Source organism: Scophthalmus maximus, chromosome 2 (genome assembly GCF_022379125.1).
Source record: "Scophthalmus maximus strain ysfricsl-2021 chromosome 2, ASM2237912v1, whole genome shotgun sequence".
Classification (NCBI taxonomy): Eukaryota; Metazoa; Chordata; class Actinopteri; order Pleuronectiformes; family Scophthalmidae; genus Scophthalmus; species Scophthalmus maximus.
Window position 1 is genome coordinate 25186997 of NC_061516.1, and position 19215 is coordinate 25206211.

The 19215-nt window shown below is 45.2% G+C and overlaps 1 protein-coding gene across 2 annotated transcripts; it reads right to left on the reverse strand.

Annotated features, from left to right (window-relative positions):
* Positions 1 to 1552: 1552 nt before the first annotated feature.
* Positions 1553 to 14835, reverse strand: dtx2 (deltex 2, E3 ubiquitin ligase). Of its 2 annotated transcripts, XM_035624877.2 has the most exons (9): positions 14172 to 14835; positions 12980 to 13592; positions 10094 to 10152; positions 7821 to 8069; positions 6287 to 6354; positions 5166 to 5336; positions 4882 to 5043; positions 3882 to 3971; positions 1553 to 2957 (listed from the first exon to the last, which is right to left on the reverse strand). In XM_035624877.2, exons 1-9 carry the CDS (start codon positions 14500 to 14502, stop codon positions 2712 to 2714), a joined length of 1989 nt encoding a protein of 662 aa, XP_035480770.1. In that variant the 5' UTR covers positions 14503 to 14835; the 3' UTR covers positions 1553 to 2711. The 2 variants fall into 2 exon arrangements, with proteins under 2 accessions (XP_035480770.1, XP_035480771.1); XM_035624878.2 differs by lacking the exon at positions 7821 to 8069.
* Positions 14836 to 19215: the final 4380 nt, after the last annotated feature.

Genomic DNA, 19215 nt, shown 5'->3' on the forward strand with positions numbered 1-19215 from the left:
TGGATGTGGAAATCTCTACTCAACTTTGTCCTCGTGCTCTTTCACATTAACGGTGGTAAATTAAATGTGTCCTTTTCGTACGGTCTAATGTCGCGCCTGCGTTTTAATCCGTTTCCCTGGATCATGAACGCAAAAGGCCTTTTTTTCCGATCCACACTCCCGACTACGGACTCTAACAAATCAATGACGAGCAATTTTTCTGTACGAAGACTATCGAAGGCCGCGGAGGGGAAAAGAATGACAGAGCAACAGATGCAGTCACACTCGCTGCCGGAGTCCTGTTCGGTCTGTCCACGTGAACGGCGCCGGAGAGCCGAAACAAATGAACCCCGTTGCTCAGACTGGCGGGCTTTTCAGGTCTGGTGTTTCGTCGAGTCACTGACCTGATTCCCATCCATCATGTGCTTTGAACGCAGAACACACAGCTTTGCTCTCGAGTCTCCATTAAAGGGACAGTTCAGTGATTTTGAAGCGGGGTCGTATGAGTTACTTATGCGTAGTTGATATGTCTCCTTATGGAGACGGTGATCAGCGATGTCATTTAACGGAGTTCGGAGGAGAAGTGGAAGTAGCGTAAGTCTGAGTCCCACTGTTGCAGAGGGGACCGCCCCTCTGCAACAGTACAATTATACCCAATCGGCATAATTGTACGCTAAAGGACGTATTCATGGCGCAGTAATACATGGCCGAAGTACGCTTGGGAAAAAAAGTACAAACTTAAACGGCTGTCTGGCGGAAAATTGACGCAGCGGAAAAAAATACGTCCTCCAGCGTGCAATTGCGCCGAATGACGTGGCGCGAATAACTCGCTGCGCGAATGTTGAAATATCACAACTCGAGTATATTTCGCGTGACGCTTTGTTTTCGCGAAAGCCAGCTGGCGCTGAGATGCGGATATTCTCGCGTTGCTTTCACAACTGCGACCAAATGCAATTGCACGAGACACGTGTGTTTGGCGTGAACGCAGCATTGGACCAATGTTAACGCGTAGGAACTACATTGAAAGCTCACATACATACACACATACATACATACATACATACACACACACACACACATACATACATACACACATACATACACACATACATACACACATACACAACTGAAATGGTTTGTTCGTTCACTAACTGTTGAGTCGGAGATCTGGGCTTTATGAAAAAGGAGGCAATTGGATCAGCAGCAGACGTTTCGCCCACGAGTCGACTCTTGCGATTGTGTCCTTCACCTTCTCCACGAGTCCGGACACCCACAGGCACGTCTCTGTGTCTGTGAACGCCCCCAGGCAGCCGAGTACTGGGAGTTAATTCGATCTGATGATCCGCTCCGAGTGATCACGCAGCGAGCGACGGATTATGAGACCACGTAACGCGACCCGGGGGGCCCCCCCGCCGTGCGAACTCTCACGATATTCTCCGGCCACGAATTAAAGCGCGTGGCGAGTCCCATGCGAGGAATTCATTTGCACGCGACCCGTGACCCCCGATCGGTGGCTCCAGACGTAACCGGAGGGCCCGTGATGAGGAAAGAAAGAAAAGACAGACAGGATTAGTTTTGCTTTTCTTCTCTTTATTGCAGACATTTTTCAGTTTTGCTTGTATACATGGTCAAAACTCCAGTCCGGCGACTGTGTGCTGCAGTACTCTGAGCGGAATGACGCACGCCGATACAGCGGGTGAGTTTTTTTCGGTCGACGTGCTTCGTCCGCGGCTCCGCTCGTCTTGTTCAAAGCGCAGACGAGTTTCGACGACCTTGATTGTCTCCTTTTTTTTTCTATTTTAAATCTCAGCGATCCGTCCGTCCCCATCTGTTCGGACCAAAAGGGTCGAGGTCGGCGAGCTTGACGCGGCGAAAACCTCGTCCCTTCTCACGTACACGGCGACACAAACATATTAATTGACCGAAAAAAAACAAAAAACAATGCCTGCGACTGCGCTTTCAAAACATGAAAAAAAAAAAAAAAAAAATTAAATCACACAGTGAGTACATTAGAAACATCTGCTTATCAAATCAGGGAATAAAAAATATGAGGACAGATGGTGAAATAAGACAAAGTTAAACGTTTGAAAATATACAACTCTGTCCTGCTTTACCTGGCATCTGTGGACACAACCGGTGTTCTTTTTTTTATCCTTTTACATATTTTTTTTAATCCATTCATGTTTTTGTTTTTCTTATTTACAACAGTACAGTATTGCCCCCTTCTCATCAAATGGGTTAATATACACTCACTTTGCTACTAAGGTTTCAGTGTGTGTGTGTGTGTGTGTGTGTGTGTTTGTGGTTGTGCTGAACACAAACTGCGGTAACACTTAAAATTGCATAACTTCCCAATTTTTGAAACAAGTCGCCTGCCCCCGTCGATGGGAGAATCACACGCCTCAGCGAAAACGCACCGTCAGCACTAAAGTGCTCAATGAGATTTTTTTTAATATATATATATCCCCAGCCCCGCCCAGCGAAAAAGCTACCATTGTCATGGTAACCGGACAAAGGATACAGATGAGGCCTTATGGGAAAAACGGCAAAGAAAAAAAAACTAAAGAAAAAGTGGGAGGAGCCTCCGCGCTTCTCCCGAGTGACGAGGTGGAATGTCGGTTCCTCCGCGGTGAAGCTTCCAGAACCTTCAGTCCAGCTCACTCCATGAATTCTGGGCTGACGTGTGCTAGATAACAGACGGAGGGGTGTTGGAGGTCAGGGGGGGGCGTGGCCTAGCTACTGCTGCCGCCGCCGGGAGGTTTGAGGCAGTCGTCCGTCACGCCCTGAGAGGCCAGCTCAGAGAGGACATTGTCCAGGTAGTTGGGGTCGGGGTAGCCGTGGCCCGACAGGTTGGACATCATCTCCGTCTTGTGGTGGACGCCGTTCCACACCACGGTGTCGGGCTCGCCGGTGGTGCTCGACGTGCCCACGGTGAAGATGAGGCGCCGCATCCACGCCACCTTCAGCAGCTCCAACACCTTTTTTTTTTTTTTTTTTCAAACACGGGAGACACGGAAGCAGGTTTTTATGTGGTGATGATGTTGTGTGAGACTGAGAATCTACAGCTGGAATAATTTAATCCTGTTTTCCATTAGGGGGATTTCATAAGAGATTTATTATTATTATGTTTTTAAAGCGGACGTGTACAGCTGCGGTTGAGCAGCCGGAGGGAAAATGAGAAACTAATTTGTGATGGAAACAAACACAACCTCACGATGAGCTTTAACATGTTGGATCCCAACGGAGCAGAACGCAGAGTGTCGTGAGTCACGTTCGTCCCTTTGACTCAACCACAGACTGTTTATGGTCAGCGGGTCCGGAAAAAATTAAGTGCCTGAAGCCTGTATTCTCTGTAATGACCAGCAGGGGGCGACTCCACTGGTTGTTTTTACAGAAGCCTATGAGATAATGACCTCTCACTTATCTTATCTTAATTTATATCGTCAGTAAACATTTTCCTGAGGGGTTATGTACATATTAATACTGCAGTCAGTCTAATCTCTTGTATTTATCGTTTACTGTTATTTATTTCCGTTATTTTTTTCCGTCATTAAAATGGGGTGAAACGTCCTGATTGGCAGCTGAGACCGACTCACGATTGGTTGAGCACAACGTGATTACAACTGCTACCGCGCTACTGGACTCTGGTGCCAGCGCAAAATGGCCGCCGCGCCAACATCCGAGATATTTTGGCTTAGTATTTGCTAAGCGGGAGGAAGCTCAGACGCGTCGTCCATCTTTATCTTTTACAATCTTTGGTATATAAGCGCTGACAGCTGCTCTGTGCCGAGTCGTACGATGATGGAAACACTGCGAATACGTCTGTGGTGTTTATACGGCAAACAAGCAGAGTGTAGTGTAGATTCAATGCCAGCCGTGACAAACAGTGTGTTGCTCTTTACCTTCCTGCCCTTGTCGTTGTCCGGGAGGAAGCAGAAGCGCGGGAAGCCTCTACAGCTGTACGGCTGACCTGGGTTCGGATGCTCCGGGCCCTGGTGGAGGAGGACAAAGAAGAAAAGAATTAATAAAAAAAATTACGGACTGAGTTTAATACTTCAGATGAGTTGGAACCATAAAAAAAAAAATCTAATAATAACAGATTGTTAACCGGCGGAGCGACAGCTCGATACTAATCCGGTCAGAGTTTTAGTGACTTTAGACGAGACGGTCCTGATGCTGCGGTTCGTCTTCGCTCGAGGCGCCAGCGAGACAACGAGGAGAGAAATTACGGTTTCCCCAGGAGGACGTGATGGAGGAGGGAGCGTCGCTGTGAAGCGTGGAACCAGCGGGACAGAAGGAGAAGACTCGTCCACGGCCGAGATTGAACGTCAGTCTGATAGAGTACGTTGTTTAATCGTCATTTGATTTGCTGCTACATGAAAAGTGGAGCTTCTCTTCTCAACTTCTACCGCACGCGACGTACGACGGCCTCCCATTCAAAGTGGAAGTCGCTAGCCAAGCAACACTGAGGCTACAAACAACCCATAATGCAACACTCCCTGTAGGAGCCAGAGTTACATTGACCTTGATCTCAGCATTCGGAAAAAAAAGAATCCCTGTTGTTGTGGAAATGTTATTCCTGCCGTTAAATATGATTTTTTTTTCAAACTAATTTGCCAGGAAGGAAAAAAAAGTTTACATTTGTCAACAAATTTCCACTTCTCAAATGTCATGATGGTTCTGCATTATTTTTGTATATCTACATTCACAACGAGACTTGGGGCATCGCGTGGTAAAAAGAAATAAAAAGCTCTGAAAGAAAAATAAAAGATTGGGGGGGATATCAAATCGTCGGTTTAAAATAAAATTAAACAATAAATTCTCAACGTGTGTGTGCGTGTGTGTGTTATATGAATTATTTGCCAGATCTCGTCGAAGCGGAGGCTCGGGGTGCGGACGTACCTGTAGGCCCGGAGGGATGCTGTAGATGATCTGGATGGTGCCGCAGTCCGGGTGGCCAGGCAGCGACTGGGCGATGCTGTAGATCTCCATCTTGCCTTTGGGCTGCGTGCCGGTCTTCTCTCCGTAGATCGTCTTACACGAGGGACACTGCAGGCTGCCGTCCTGGAGAAACACAACACACACACACACAAAGAGGACTGATCAATACAAACCAGGGGACATCATTTATCTTTCACCTTCGTCCACGTTCATTAAGAAACACCAGCTTGTTGTGAGCGTGCCACCTTGGTTCCGTTGTTGTACATGGCGAGCATGCAGAGCATGTGCAGCGTGTGTCCACACTTGATGAATTTGCCCACAGCGTCCGGCAGGGTGTTCTGAGCTCCTCCCTCGTCGGTGGACGGCGTCTCGTAGCCGGACGGGTTGGACAGCTGGTCCATGCAGATGATACAGTCCTGAGGACGACACGGGGAAACGTTGCGTTTGGTGGAGAGATTACATGAAAATGCATAAATTCTTCCACTTCAGGGCCGGTTGCTACGAGGGAGTATCAGGGGCCGATTAAAGAAGGAAAAAAACTGAAATTATGAGAAAGAGGTTGTCATTTATTGATGAGTTGTAATTACAAGTTGTGAATTTGCAAGAAAAATAGGTGTATTCTTTTGGGAAAAAAAGTCATTTTACGAGGAAAAGTTATAGCATTAAAATAAAAAGTCGTAATATGACGATTCAGTCGTAATTCTGCGATAATTAATTTGTAAGTTTACAAGAAAAAAGTTGTAATATTTTGAGAAAGTCATAATACGACGATGATGTAATTTTAAAATAATAGTTGTAATTTTACAAAAATAAAGTTGTATAAATTTCGAGAAGTCGTAATATTACAATAAAAACTAATAACGTGACGATTAAGTCGCGATTTAGTGATGGTAAAGTTTCAATTTCAGGAGAGAAAAAAATTAACATTTCGAGAAAATTATACTATTACAAGAAATAAGTCCTAATATGAAGTTTAAGTCGTAATTTAACGATAATAAAGTTGTAATTCTACGGGAAAAAGTGCTAATATTATGTATGTAAATAAATGTTATTTTTGGCTGTGCCAGAAACCATCTATTCCGTAGAAAGAACCACACACAGTTGGAGGAAAGGGCTGGTACATTTGTTTTTCTGGAAAAATGTGGCAATTATTCTCATTAAATTCCGACTTTACTGCTGCAATATTTGTTGCCCTTTTTTTTTTTTTATTCATGTAATTTGCATTACTTTTTCCCGTCATCAAATAAGATGCTAACGCTACGTGGTAAGTCACTGGAAACATTCTTTCCTGAAAATGTCTCTATTCATGTTCCAAATGTCTAAAATATATATATATCTTTTTAAGTTTACGCCTGTGGACGTTTACCTCGTCCGGCGCTCCGGCCGCCACCTGCATGTAGCGCTGGATCACGTCCTCAGGTCTCTGAGCCGAGGCTGGAAGAGGCAGAAAGACACAGAGAGACGAATGAGCCGAGACGGACCAAAGTCCAACAAAACCAATCCGAAGAAGAAGAAGCCACACAGAAATTGAAATGAGACTGGAGAGATGAAATGAGCTCAACACATTTGCCCCAACATTGCAAACGCACACTGCGGAGCCACCGGGGTGGAGGTGAATGAATGGTGACAGCGAGCAGCGTGAGGGACGGATACAGACATTCAGTGAACAAACATGTGAGCGTCAAAAGTCTGTTTAGGGGACAAACTTCTCACAGTCAACTCAACATTCATCTCCACTGGTCTTTTTGGGTTTTTTATTACGCAGGTCGGGCTCCGTTAAAGTCCAGATCCTGAAAGGTGAGGAAGTGGAGGACGAGTCGTTAATGGTCATGACGATGCAGGAACGAAAAAACAAGAAGAAGAAAAAGGGGAATGAAAAGAGTGAAGCAAATATGAGTAACAAAGTATGGAAGACTGTAAATGAGCTGAGCTCTAAAACGCACACTGTACTTTTTGTCGTTTTGTTTATTGGTGGTTTGTTTGTCTCACCATGAACTTCATGAATCATAAATAACAATAAAGAAAAAGAAAACTGCAAATACAACCAAATATATAGAACTTGAATGAAGAAAATAAACCTAATATATTTTATGTAAAATGTAAACAAAATCGTTTATTCTGTGCGATAAAAGATTTAATATAAGTAAACATAAGCTCTGATACCGATATGTCTGTGAAATCGGACGATATTATCCGGCCAACCAATATATCGTCTGGTTCTATTCAGAATGAAAGTAGAAGTTTTTCTACGAGTGAAAACCTAACGCTAACTACAAGCTATTAAGTCGCCATTGACCGACTGATATTCGACTCCTGGGACAGGGGACGACGTGACTCGCTGCAGATCGGGAACGTCTCCTGCACCAGAGGGAAATCCTCATCCACACAATGATCAGATGAAGCATCTTCACTCATTTAATCTGTTTAAATCACTCTTCTGTATCGACTTGTGGACACGTGGACTCTTCTAATGCCAGCTTTGCGCTAATCCATATTTTTGTAGATTTCCAAGCACCAATTTTTCAGTTCAGGGAAGCGCTGACAGGTGTCACCGAGAGCTGACCAATAACTATGGAGAAGCATCACTCAATGGTAGGTAAGCAGTTGGTGTCGACGGCAGCAACTGGAATGAAGTTGGAGGAGGGAGGGGTGGGGGGGAAGCAGAATCGGCGTCGTCAAGAGTCGTATCTGGTTTTCAATTAAAAAAGCCTCTTGTCCCTGCTCGACAGATGCACAAGATGCAGCTGCAGCAGCACCTTTTTTTTCCTACTCAAGAGTGTGAGAACACCTGAAGACAAATGAAAGTGAGGTGATGATGCAGGATGAAATGTCTCCTCGAGCCTGTGGTGATGGACCAACAGAGGACGGTGGAGGAAGAGCTGGTGGCGTTGGGTAGCTACCTCTCCTGTGCTGCCTCTTTGCTCTCCTAACTGAACTGCTGCTGCTGCTGCTGCTGCTGGGCCTGCTGCTGGCCGGGGGGAGGAGAGGAGGAGGAGGAAGAAGAGAGAAAGGAGCAGGTTGCTGCTGATGCTGCTGATGATGCTGATGATGCTGTAGCTGTAGCTGCTGCTGCTGCTGCTGCTGAGGGAGGGGGGCAGAGGTGAAGTGCACGCCGAGTCCCACTGCTGACATCAAAATGGAGGCCATGCCTGGAACAGGGTAGGGTGGGGTCGGGTTGGGGTTTGGGTTTAAATGGGAGAAGGGATGGGGGGGCGGAGGGGGCAAAGTGGGGGGGGGAGGTGAGGGGGTTGAGAGCAAGTGGAGATATGCAGGAGTAGAAAGAAACAAATCAAAGGTATGAGAAATGTAGCAGCAGCCGATGCGTCCACTGCGACCGTCATTCATTCACACAAAGACACAAAACACTGGAGTCATGGTGCGTTCCATTGTGACTCGGAACTCGGAATCACCGACCTCCGAGTCGGTAAGTTGCAACTAAGATCAGGGGGAATCATCTAAATCATTTAAAACAACGTACCAAGTAATACCAAGTAATGGTGCGTTCACACGAACGGGACACAATTTTTTTAGCGCGGTGAGATTACATACAGAGAATTTTGCGCTGTGAACGTTCGATAAGTGTGTATTTGCCTCTGACTGGTCTGAACATTATCCTCCGACTAGTTTGACTATTATCCTCCCTTATCGTACGACTAGTCTGACCATTATCCTCCGTCTGGTGTGACAGTTATCATTTAAACTAGTCTGACCATTATCACCCGACTAGTCTGACAATTATCCTCCATTATCATCTGACCAGTCTTACCATTATCGTCAGACTAGTCTGACCATTATCGTCAGCCCATTATCCTCTGACTATTCCGACCATTATCCTCCAACTGGTCTGGCAATTATCCTCCATTATCATCCAACCATTATTGTCCAACTAGTCTGACCATTATCGTCCGTCCATTATCCTCTAACTAGTCTGACCATTATCCTCCGACTAGTCTGACAGTTATCCTCCATTATCCTCCGACTAGTCTGACCATTATCCTCCGACGAGTGTGACCATTATCTTCTGACCTCATCAACAAGAGGTTGCTGATCACTGGATGAATAGTTTTTCGCTCCATTCTGAGGAAAATCTCCTGAGAATGTTGTGTGTGAAACTCCCAGGCGATCAGCAGATGTACAGTTGTTCCTGATTAAATGCTCAGTCGGTGTGAAAGATGTATGTGATGAACATGTTGACTTGGAACAGGTTTAAATAGCTTCACAATAACACTAGATAATGGGGCTGTAAATGATGTAGAGTTTTTTTTTCTTTGTCAGATCTGACCGATGACGAGACAATTTAGCATTTTGTGAGCTGAGCATAATAAATACACTAGGCATCATAAATATTTTCCATGAAAGTTGCCACACAATGGGAGAAACACGGAAGATCGAAGAAGGCGACCCAGGATGAAGCGTATGGGACAGAAAAATGCCGAAATACACATTTTGATTAATTTGTCAGGTATGACGAGAAACTCCAAAAGCACTTCTGAAATTGTATGTGAGAACCGTATGACGAACAATGTCCTGTGAAGAATATTTCCCTGATACCAAATTGAAGGCAAGTGAAAGGTTTCTACCCATGTGCAGCGGTGACGGGGGAACCTGCCGTCAACGTTTCAGTGTCAGCAACCAAATGATCTAAACCAACAGATTCAACGTGTGAGTGTAAGTTATATGAGTAACAGTACATGTACCGGTCCGTTAGAGCGCTTTTAGCCTTGAGCCATCCATCATACACCCGATACGGTTGGAGCTGTGGGACAACAACCGTCTTCCAGCACGAAGACCGAAAACTGAAATCAATCATCCTTTGCATCCAGGGCCAAAATGTCTTCGTACAACACCAGGAAATAAAAGATGAGCCTGTGTGTGGGCTTGTTTTCACATATACTGGGCCAACAGTTTGCCTCCCGTAGTTTCTTAGGTAAACGAAAGGGCGTCTCTGATGGGTTAAACAATGCCGCTTTTCAAGTTTGCTTCACATTCAGAATGTGCCGTATTCCCTGGATCGGGTTATTCCTAAACAGACTTGACGCCCACACAACAGATGCAGAGTTGTGGCACATGAACCAAGAAGATAATAATAGTGTGACCAGGTCGAGAGTGAGGTGCAGGACAGACTGAGGAGAGAGGTGAGAGGTGAGGTTGGAGGGGTTAGTGGCCCGTTTACCTGCCAGGGCAGAGCTGACGCTGGTGGATCCGTTCAGCTGCACAGAGATGGAGGGAACGCTGCGGCAGAAGGAAACAAGGACGGAGACGGTCAGTCAGTGAGTCACAGCAACAATGAGTCGGAAAGAAGGGGAAAAAAAGACTAACTATAATTTTTTCGACAATAGCCGCTTCCAGTTACAGAATTAGAAAGTAAAAGATACATTGACAGACACTAGGATCAACTTTGGTACCAGACCGAGTCAAGGAAAAAAAACCCTGCTTTAATCACTTTATCTAAAAATATTTCAGACTGTCCTGCCAAAACCTTCAAGAACTCCCGCAAAACCTTTGCGAGATCCCACAAAAACTGCAACGTAACTAACGCAGTTGGTCTGATCCAACCAGGACCACCAGGTCAGTACGCTTTACATAAAACACTTATTTAAACCATGTAGAATAACTGTGAATAACTGATTTAATGTCTTTGTAGTTAAGATAAGATATACCTTTATTCGTCCCACATGGGGAAATTTGAGGCCAATCTCAAAATAAAACTCTATAGACCTCTCTATAGCGCTCCGCTGTTGTGTTTGGTTCGTCTCTGGTTTGGCATTGAATGTTTTGCAAGAGATCTCCATGTCCCTTCCAGGGCTCCGTACTACGAGGGTCTGAGACTTATGAGAAAAAACCTCAACATTAACTGCATGTTCAACGTGCAACCGGGGAGTTTATGTGGATGGATTTTGCACAGGATACATTTGTCCACTGAGCAAAACTGCCTTCAAGGAAAAAGTACGGTGGAACAATGAAACAAATCCAGTTTAAGGGCTGCAGCTAACAGTTATTTCCTTTATCTGTTCATTACTTCTTCAACCAACAGTAAGTCTATACAAACGGAGTATAAAAAAATAAACAACAGTGAAAAATCCATCCAGGATTTCCCAAAGCCAAATGAGAGATGGTCCAATTGCTTGTTTTAACGATTTTGTCCCTTAATCTTTAACTGAGAAAACAGCAAATCTTTGTGTCATGTCATTTTTTTTTTATCCAGAGAAAATATCCAAATGCTTCACTATTGCTTTGTTTTGTGTCACTCAACTCATCGACTCACTATTAACAGACTAATCCTGTTTATATTTATTTTTTTGTAGTCTGGGGATCCTTTGCTCAAACCACACCAAACGAAAAAGGGATACAACATTTAAACTAACATGAAAATTCCTGAGTGGACGTTTTAGCCTGATAGATCACTCATCAGTCAAATGGGAGCACATGGCAACACAATAGGAGGAAGCGTGTGCCTGATAAAATGAGGATCTCTAGACGTCAGTTAACCGACTGTGCAACGGAAGCAGTGGGGAGCATGTCTGGTGCGCTACATAATTACACAAAGGACTGAAGAGATAAAGAAGTCTCTCATTTTAAGTATTCAGACTCTTGATCCGGGGCTTTGTCGAAGCACCCTTGGCAGCAGTTACAGCTTCCCGTCTTCTCGGGGCAAGTCTCCACGAGCTCGGCACACACGGGGATTTGAGCCGTTTGTCCCGTTTCTCCTGGCAGATCCTCCCCAGCTCTTGTCAGATTTTGATGTTGAAGCGTCTGTGATCTGACGTCTTCAGGTCTCTGCACAAATGTTGTATGGGGGGGTTTAAAGTCTGGGCTCTGGCTGGGTCGCTAACGACAGCCGGAGACTTGTTCCCGGAGCCACTGCAGCATTATCTCTGCGCCATTACTTTGCGCTGAAAGGTGAACTGTCGCCCCAGCGTCAAGGCCGCCTGCACTCGGGAGCAGGTTTTCTTCCGAGGATCTCTCGTTCTCATCTTTCCCTCAACTCTGACCCGTTTCCCTGTCGCTGGTGCTGAGAAGCCCCCCGCTCCCTCGTAGCATGATGCTGCCACCAACATGCTCCCCGCAGGTAGGGCTGGGGATATTGGCGAGAAATAATATAACAGTATTTTTATCAACAAGGAAAAAAAAAATATATATATATATATATATATATTTTTTTTTTTTTTTAATATCCTCAGGCTTAGTTTAAACGTATCTGTTAAATTTATCTTCATCCTGTGCTGTGTGAATTGTAGGGCCTCATAATAATAATAATAATACATTTTATTCATAGCGCACTTTTCATTACTAAAAGCAATCTCAAAGTGCTAGTGTCATGTACACCCATAGTTGTGATTTTCTAAACCAGGTCAACTCCGGGTCTGAATACTTTGATAAATGAGAGATTTCATGTTTTTGAATTTTACAAAAAAACAAACACTTTGTCATCATGAGTTATTGAGTGTATAATTAAATCTACAGCGGAAATCAAGCGTCCAGACGGTGAAGGACTGAAACTCTCTAAAGTCCCTGTATACTCAAAAAGAAAAAGACAACACAATGAACGCTGCCATGATGTTCCTGGTGGCACCACCTTTCAGCGTGGAAGAAAATATTTCTGTATTTCACAACGCAAACACAGTATAATATGCAAGACAGGGAACATCTAGCATTTCACAGAGCCGTTACTGATACTGATCCCCGGCGGCTCAGAATATATGAAACTTAATGCGGGAGAAAATCAAGAGCCCAGACAAAGGGTAAGAACATTTTCATAATATTACTTTAAATAAGTATATTATATATAAATAAGTAAAAAAAAAATGTTTTCTTTAAAAGCATGTTAGGAACAAAAAAAGAAGGACGGCTGGAGATGACGCTGATAAGGGTCAAACAAAGTGAGCCAAAACAAACATTCCACTGCAGGGATGCAGCTAATTCCTGTTTTACAGGATAGATCATATGGGAGACAGACAGGAAAGACAGAGAGAGGAAGGGGAAGTGTGGAAAGAGGAGGCCGATCGCATGCGTCGCCCCCACACAGAGTCACCACCCAACACAGGTGTCAGATACCAACCTTAACCCGTTCGCGCTGGCGGAGCTGGTCAGAAGCGGCGGAGCAGACAGTTGACTACCAGCGGGCGGCGGCGGAGGCCAGGGGCTGCCCCAAGACATCCCCCCGACAGAGAGGGGTCTTCTCGGGTATGGCGAGTACACAGAGGCGGGGTGAGCCGTTGCCGCCGCCGCCGCCACCGCCACCCTCCCCGTCGCTTGCAGGCTGGGCCTGTTCAGACTCCCCGACGAAAAGGAATGCCGGGAGCGGCTGGGCATGGGCCCCGTGCTGCTGTGGCTCAGACACTGCTGGCAGGAGCACGCGGGGCCCGAGGGGATGGCCGGGGGCCCGTTGGAGGCCAGCGGGTAGGGGAGGTTGCACTGGCGTCGCACCTGCCGCCGGAAGCCCGTGGCCTTGTTCACCTGCGCCAGGGACGTGAGGTCCACGATGTAGTTGTATCCGTGCGGGCCCAGGTCGGCGGTGCCCTGGCGCGCCTGGTAGCTGTGCTCCAGGAGGATGGAGGTCCGGGTCTCGTACGGGGTCCAGCCTCCCTCGTCGTTGGCCCACTCCCAGTAGACGCCGCTGCCCAGGCCGGAGGACTGGGCGAACAGGGAGCGGCGAACCGAGCGCGTCTTTCCTGATAGATGGATAAAAACAAATTTTAAAAAAAGTTAATTTACAGTCAAGACGGTTACATTCAGAAAGTAGAACCAACACCTTCAGGGAAGAGAAGTTGCAAAGATTTAAACGTCAACAGCTCGTTTTGTGGCTTTGATTATTAAAAGGATTTCTTTGTCATCATCGCCTGGAGGAGCACTGACACTGCTGCACACCCGTTAGCTACTCTTCAACCCCCCCCCCCCTCCCCCGCGTTCAAGCTAGTTAGCACGAAACCAGCTAAGCTACACAAATCAAAACAATGTGCTAACGTCACCGGCGGCCACAGCAGACAGAGCTAGTTAGCTGAACGTTAGCGGACACAACGTCGATGTAGCCGCATGGACTCCAACCTGGGCTGTGCTAATGTTAGCTAGCGGCTATGTAAACACTTAACAACAACAACAACATCAGCAGCAGCAGCAGCGCTCGTGTGAGCTAACGCTAAGTAGCTAGCATGACAGCTAGCCGGGCCTGGTGGATTTACAAGGTAAAAAAAAGAAAAAAAAGAAGAAGCTAACGTGAAAGGCGGTATTATTAAAACAAATAATGCACTCGCCTGTGTCCTGTCGGAACTGCTTCAGGCTCGGTATGTCGATGAGATACGGCGACAGGCTGGGGTCCGACTGGCCGAGGCAGATGCTCGTTGAGCCGGGTCCTCCGCCGCCCGCTCCTCTCTGGCCCCGCGGCGCCAGGCACCGCTCGATGTGGGCGCTCACCTGGCCGCTGTACGGCCGCCAGTAGCCCAGGTCGTCCTGCCATTCCCACACCGCGATCATGGGCTGGGACTGTCCCGCGGGGCCGGCGGCGGCGGCGGGGGGCGTCGCCGACGCCGAGGGCCCGTTCCTGGAGCCGTTCACGCGGGCACAGGAGCCGGACACGATCGCCATGTTCGCCGCCACGCTAGCTCCCGAGCTCGACGACGACGACTCGCTCCTCCGCGTTTAGCTGGTCGAGGTGAAAGAAGAGAGTTGGGGGGGGGGTAGTTAGCCAGCGCTTGGCTAGCTCGGCGCGCTGAAACACCGCATCGTGAACTTGTTAACACGCCGCTGAAGGAGCTCCGAGGTGAGGATTGGACGGTGGACAGCTCCGGCCGTTTGTGCGGTGCATGTTGACAAAGCTGCTGCGTTCACGGGGCTTTAGCGCGTACACGGTTTCCGCATTAGCTCCGGTGACAGCGTTACACCAGGAGCTTCCGGCTTCCTCCTCCTCCTCCTCCTCCGTCGCCGCCGCCGCTGCTGCTGCTGCTGCCTTCACGGACCGGCGGGAATATTACATCTCGGCGCACCAAATGTACATAAATATATATATATATATATGTATATATATATATATATGTATATATATGTGTGTGTATATACAGTATATATATATATATATATATATATTATATGTCATATGACATACATATATGTTTGTATGCAGTCTATGATATAAACCCAACAAAGCACTGAAACTGTGGAATTCTCTGGACAATGATCTAAAATGTTGCTCTAATATTTTCCAATTTATATATATTTTTTTACAAACAACACATAACGAAACTGTATGTATGTTTGGAGTCATAATTAAGTTCTGATGATTCCTATTGCCAATTGCTATTACATGTTGCACATCTTGTCTATATATTTTAAAGCATTGAAGTATTCTTATTTTATGTGTATATGTTTCTTCTAGTGTTGTATATATTCTGTTTTCTCTTACCTTGTTTTGTTTTCTTTTTGTATTTTGCTGCTGTCGTCTCCGAGAGCTACCCCTCTAAATTTCGTTGTTCACTCACAATGACAATAAACCCTCTTATGATATGTTGATTCATATACTGTAATTGTATAAAAGTATATTGATTTGGTTTTGATTTGTGAAAAAAAAGGGATGGCATATGTATTTGTGTTATTCATATGAAAGGGACAGGTATATTAATACTACTTTTTCCTTCGTGGAATGTGTTAAGTACAGATGTATAGTTTGTTTTCGTAAAAAAAAATTGTTAAGGGTTACACTGAAATGAACTAAATAAATAATTATGAAATTAAATAAAATGAAATGTGATGCTGATTTTGAATCAACCCGCCTCTTGGCATGGTACTAGGATCATTATTTACCTTTAATATTATTGAATTCAAAAACACTTTTTGTTTTGTATTTTACTAGGTCCACTGGATGATTTTAGGTGGACTATAATTAACCGTGGAATCCCTGACAAATTATACAGCTGCAATATTTTGAATCAAACAAACGAAAAAAAGACTAACCATCCTGCGCTTTGATTAGGTTCAAAGCTTGAGTGCACAAACCTCCGCACCTCCAATTTAGTAGTTTACAGGGTGTCCCTGAACGGGGCTTTCTTCTTCTTCTACATCTTCATTGTCTTTTCTCGGTCGGAGATTAGATCCTCCTGAGATCCTCAACGGTGATGCTGCCACCAGCTGGTCAGGAGTAGATACGGCACACATAAGAGTCCCTCTACAATAGAAACATACTGTATCCGCCCAAAGCTGCAAATTAATCACCATTAGAGAAGAATGTGGAGGGTAGAAATTAGGTCATTTTTTGTACTCGGATGACAATTATGTAGCCTGTATTTAATAACTTGTTATCATTATTATTATATTATCTGTTTAACCCGCATGCCCCCCTCCCCTTCAATCTCAGCCCAATGGGCCGCCCCCCCTGAGTCTGTTTCTGTTCCTGTTCGAGGTCTCAGCCTCTTAAAAAAATACTTCGAGGTTGCCTAGTGTGAGTGTTGGAGTCTCTGGTGATAATATCAAATAAAATATAATAATATGATATTAAATAACAGTACAACTTGGACCTGGAAAACTTTTGTTACGATCAAATAAAACAGACTTGACCTGACTGGACTTGACTTATTACAGCCATAAATTATTACTCATAAAAGCCAAAGTCTGTGACTTAGCTATATATATATATATATATATATATATATATATATATATATATATATATAATGCTGACTCAGCTAAATTGCATTTTATCCACAGTACGCCAGGCCAGTATAACCGATGCAAAATGTAAGTGTAATATACTAAAGATGATACACTTTCTGATAGAAGAGAAGACTGTAGGTTCAGTTTGGAGGCAGTTCATTAAACGCACATAAAAGATGATAGAACTGGACAGCTCTGACACCGGTTTGCACGTTGTTTATATTGGGGCCCAAATGGGATCTGAGCATTTGGCTTAACCCATAAACTGACACTTAATCAATATCTAAATCCGCGCCAGGTCGCCTCGAAAGCGACAAACACGATAATAGAGGCGAATAAAAACAAATAAGATAGCATCTGATGCCGCAATAATAAAACTCCCTTTGTTCAGCGCTGCCTTTGCGATGTAACCGAGACAAAACAATTTCCCGCACGTATTAGGCAATAACAATGACAGATGCAAGCGGCCGTTACCTCCGTGAGTGGAATGATTCAACAGTGAAGAGCACGGGCACAACATCTTAAAGCAGTTTAAAAGAGTCGAGCATATACATTATGTGAGGGGCTCAGGTGTTTGGACGCTGCTGTGTATGTATTAAACTAATCTGTTGGATCTAGCTGGGCAAATATGCTTTCCTAACCCCTCTCGGTCGTTTCCACCGGGACCATTTCCTTTAACGCCTCCCCCTAAGTTTGATCTGAGTTGTCGCTCGTACCTGTCAAGTCACGTCAAGTCACATTGAAAACAACAGGTGTTGAGCAATCGATAGATAGATAAGAAGTGCGATGGTAGAAAGAAAATGGCACAGCGGGAAAATGACAGATAATTTAAAAACAAAATAAGACATAATGACAGGCTTTAACATTATTATACGACGGAGTCAGGCGGGCATTATAATATAATATCCACAGTGGCGCTCATACTTCTTTGAACTATACTCGGACTCGGGCGATTGCTAAGGAAACCAGAGTAGTGCGGAGGCAGGCACATACGAGGTGATGGTACTGTTCATGCCTCCCCCTTCCAGGACACACATCCATCCATCATCTTATCCAAGACCATTTCCCCAGCTGACATTGGCGGCGAGAGGCGGATTTTATCCTGCACGGCATCACCGGGCTGACGAACAGAGATACACAACCGTTCACCAGCAAGACTCCTCTGTCTCTTTGGACAGTGGGGAGGAAGCTGCGGGAAACCAGGGAAAACATGCAAACTGCACAGAGGAAGGTTCGAAAACCCTGAACCCACGAGTGTTTCTTTTCCCCCCGGTCTCTGTGAACGTAGACGTGGTTTTCATCTATGCAGCTCAGTCGTGAACACGGTTGTGGGGGAGGGAATGTGAGGAATGCGGAGAGAGGAATCAGAGGAGTTGTTGGGACGTTAATACCTCGGCACACACACCTGTGATGATGTTGGCTGCCAGGTGTCTGTTTGTAAGGTTACAAAAACTGGATCATCTCAAATGAGAAATACAGAAATCCACATGATAGCCTGATACCTTTTTTTTTTAATACAGTGGACATACATACTGATGCAGGTTCATTCCACAATGAACCCATTCGTACAAAGCTGCCGTCACATGTTCTTCTCTGGATGCTGTTGGTCTCCAGTCTGCACCGTCGCTCCATGAGCCACACTCAGTCGAGCAGACACCGCCGCCAAAGCCCAACAGCCCCCGCAAATTCAATCAAGCCGCACCAAATTGCACACACTCATAGATATCAATCCTTAAAATATGCCAGATTTTTTTTTCATCACATCAATGAATTGTTCCGTGGGAAATCTGCAAAAATGTCGTCAAATGTCATCTCGCAATGTAACAGAAAGTGATAAAAACATTCCTGGATACGCCCCTTTGATCAGACACGGGCAAACATTTAGTTCTTTCTTGGCCCATGTCCCATCCTTCCACCAAGTTTTTTAGAAATCAATGCAGTAGTTTTTGCATAATCCTTCTGACAAATGAACCAAACAACCAAACAACCAACCAACCAACCAACCAGCAACCAACCAACCAACCAAACAACCAACCAACCAACCACCAACCAACCAACCAACCAACCACCAACTAACCAACCAACCAACCAACCAAACAAACAACCAACCAAGCAAACAAACAACCAACCAAGCAACCAACCACCAAGCAACCAACCAACCAACAAAACAACCAACCAACCAACCACCAACCAACCAAGCAACCAACAAAACAACCTATCAACCACCAACCAACCAACCAACCAAACAACCAACCAACCAACCAAACAACCAACCAAACAAACAAACAAACAAACAAACAACCAACCAACCAACCAAACAAACAAACAACCAACAGGGGTGAAAACATAACCTCCTTGGCGGAGGCAATCATCAAATCAGTTTCCTTTTTTCTCTCTGTCATCCGGCCACACACATTCCTTCAGTTTCCAACCCTCTCTCTCTCTTTCTCTCTCTCTCTCTCTCTCTCTCTCTCTCTCTCTCTCTTCAGGGAGTCTGTCTGTGAAATTACTTACTGCCGTACACGGTGGAAAAGTACTAACTCTTATCCAACATTTCCCCGGACAAAACGAGAACCTCTGTTACAGAGTGCACCGGAATAACCTCTAATTTTCCACACCACTGTTCAAAAATCTCCCACTTGCCCAGTGTGTTAA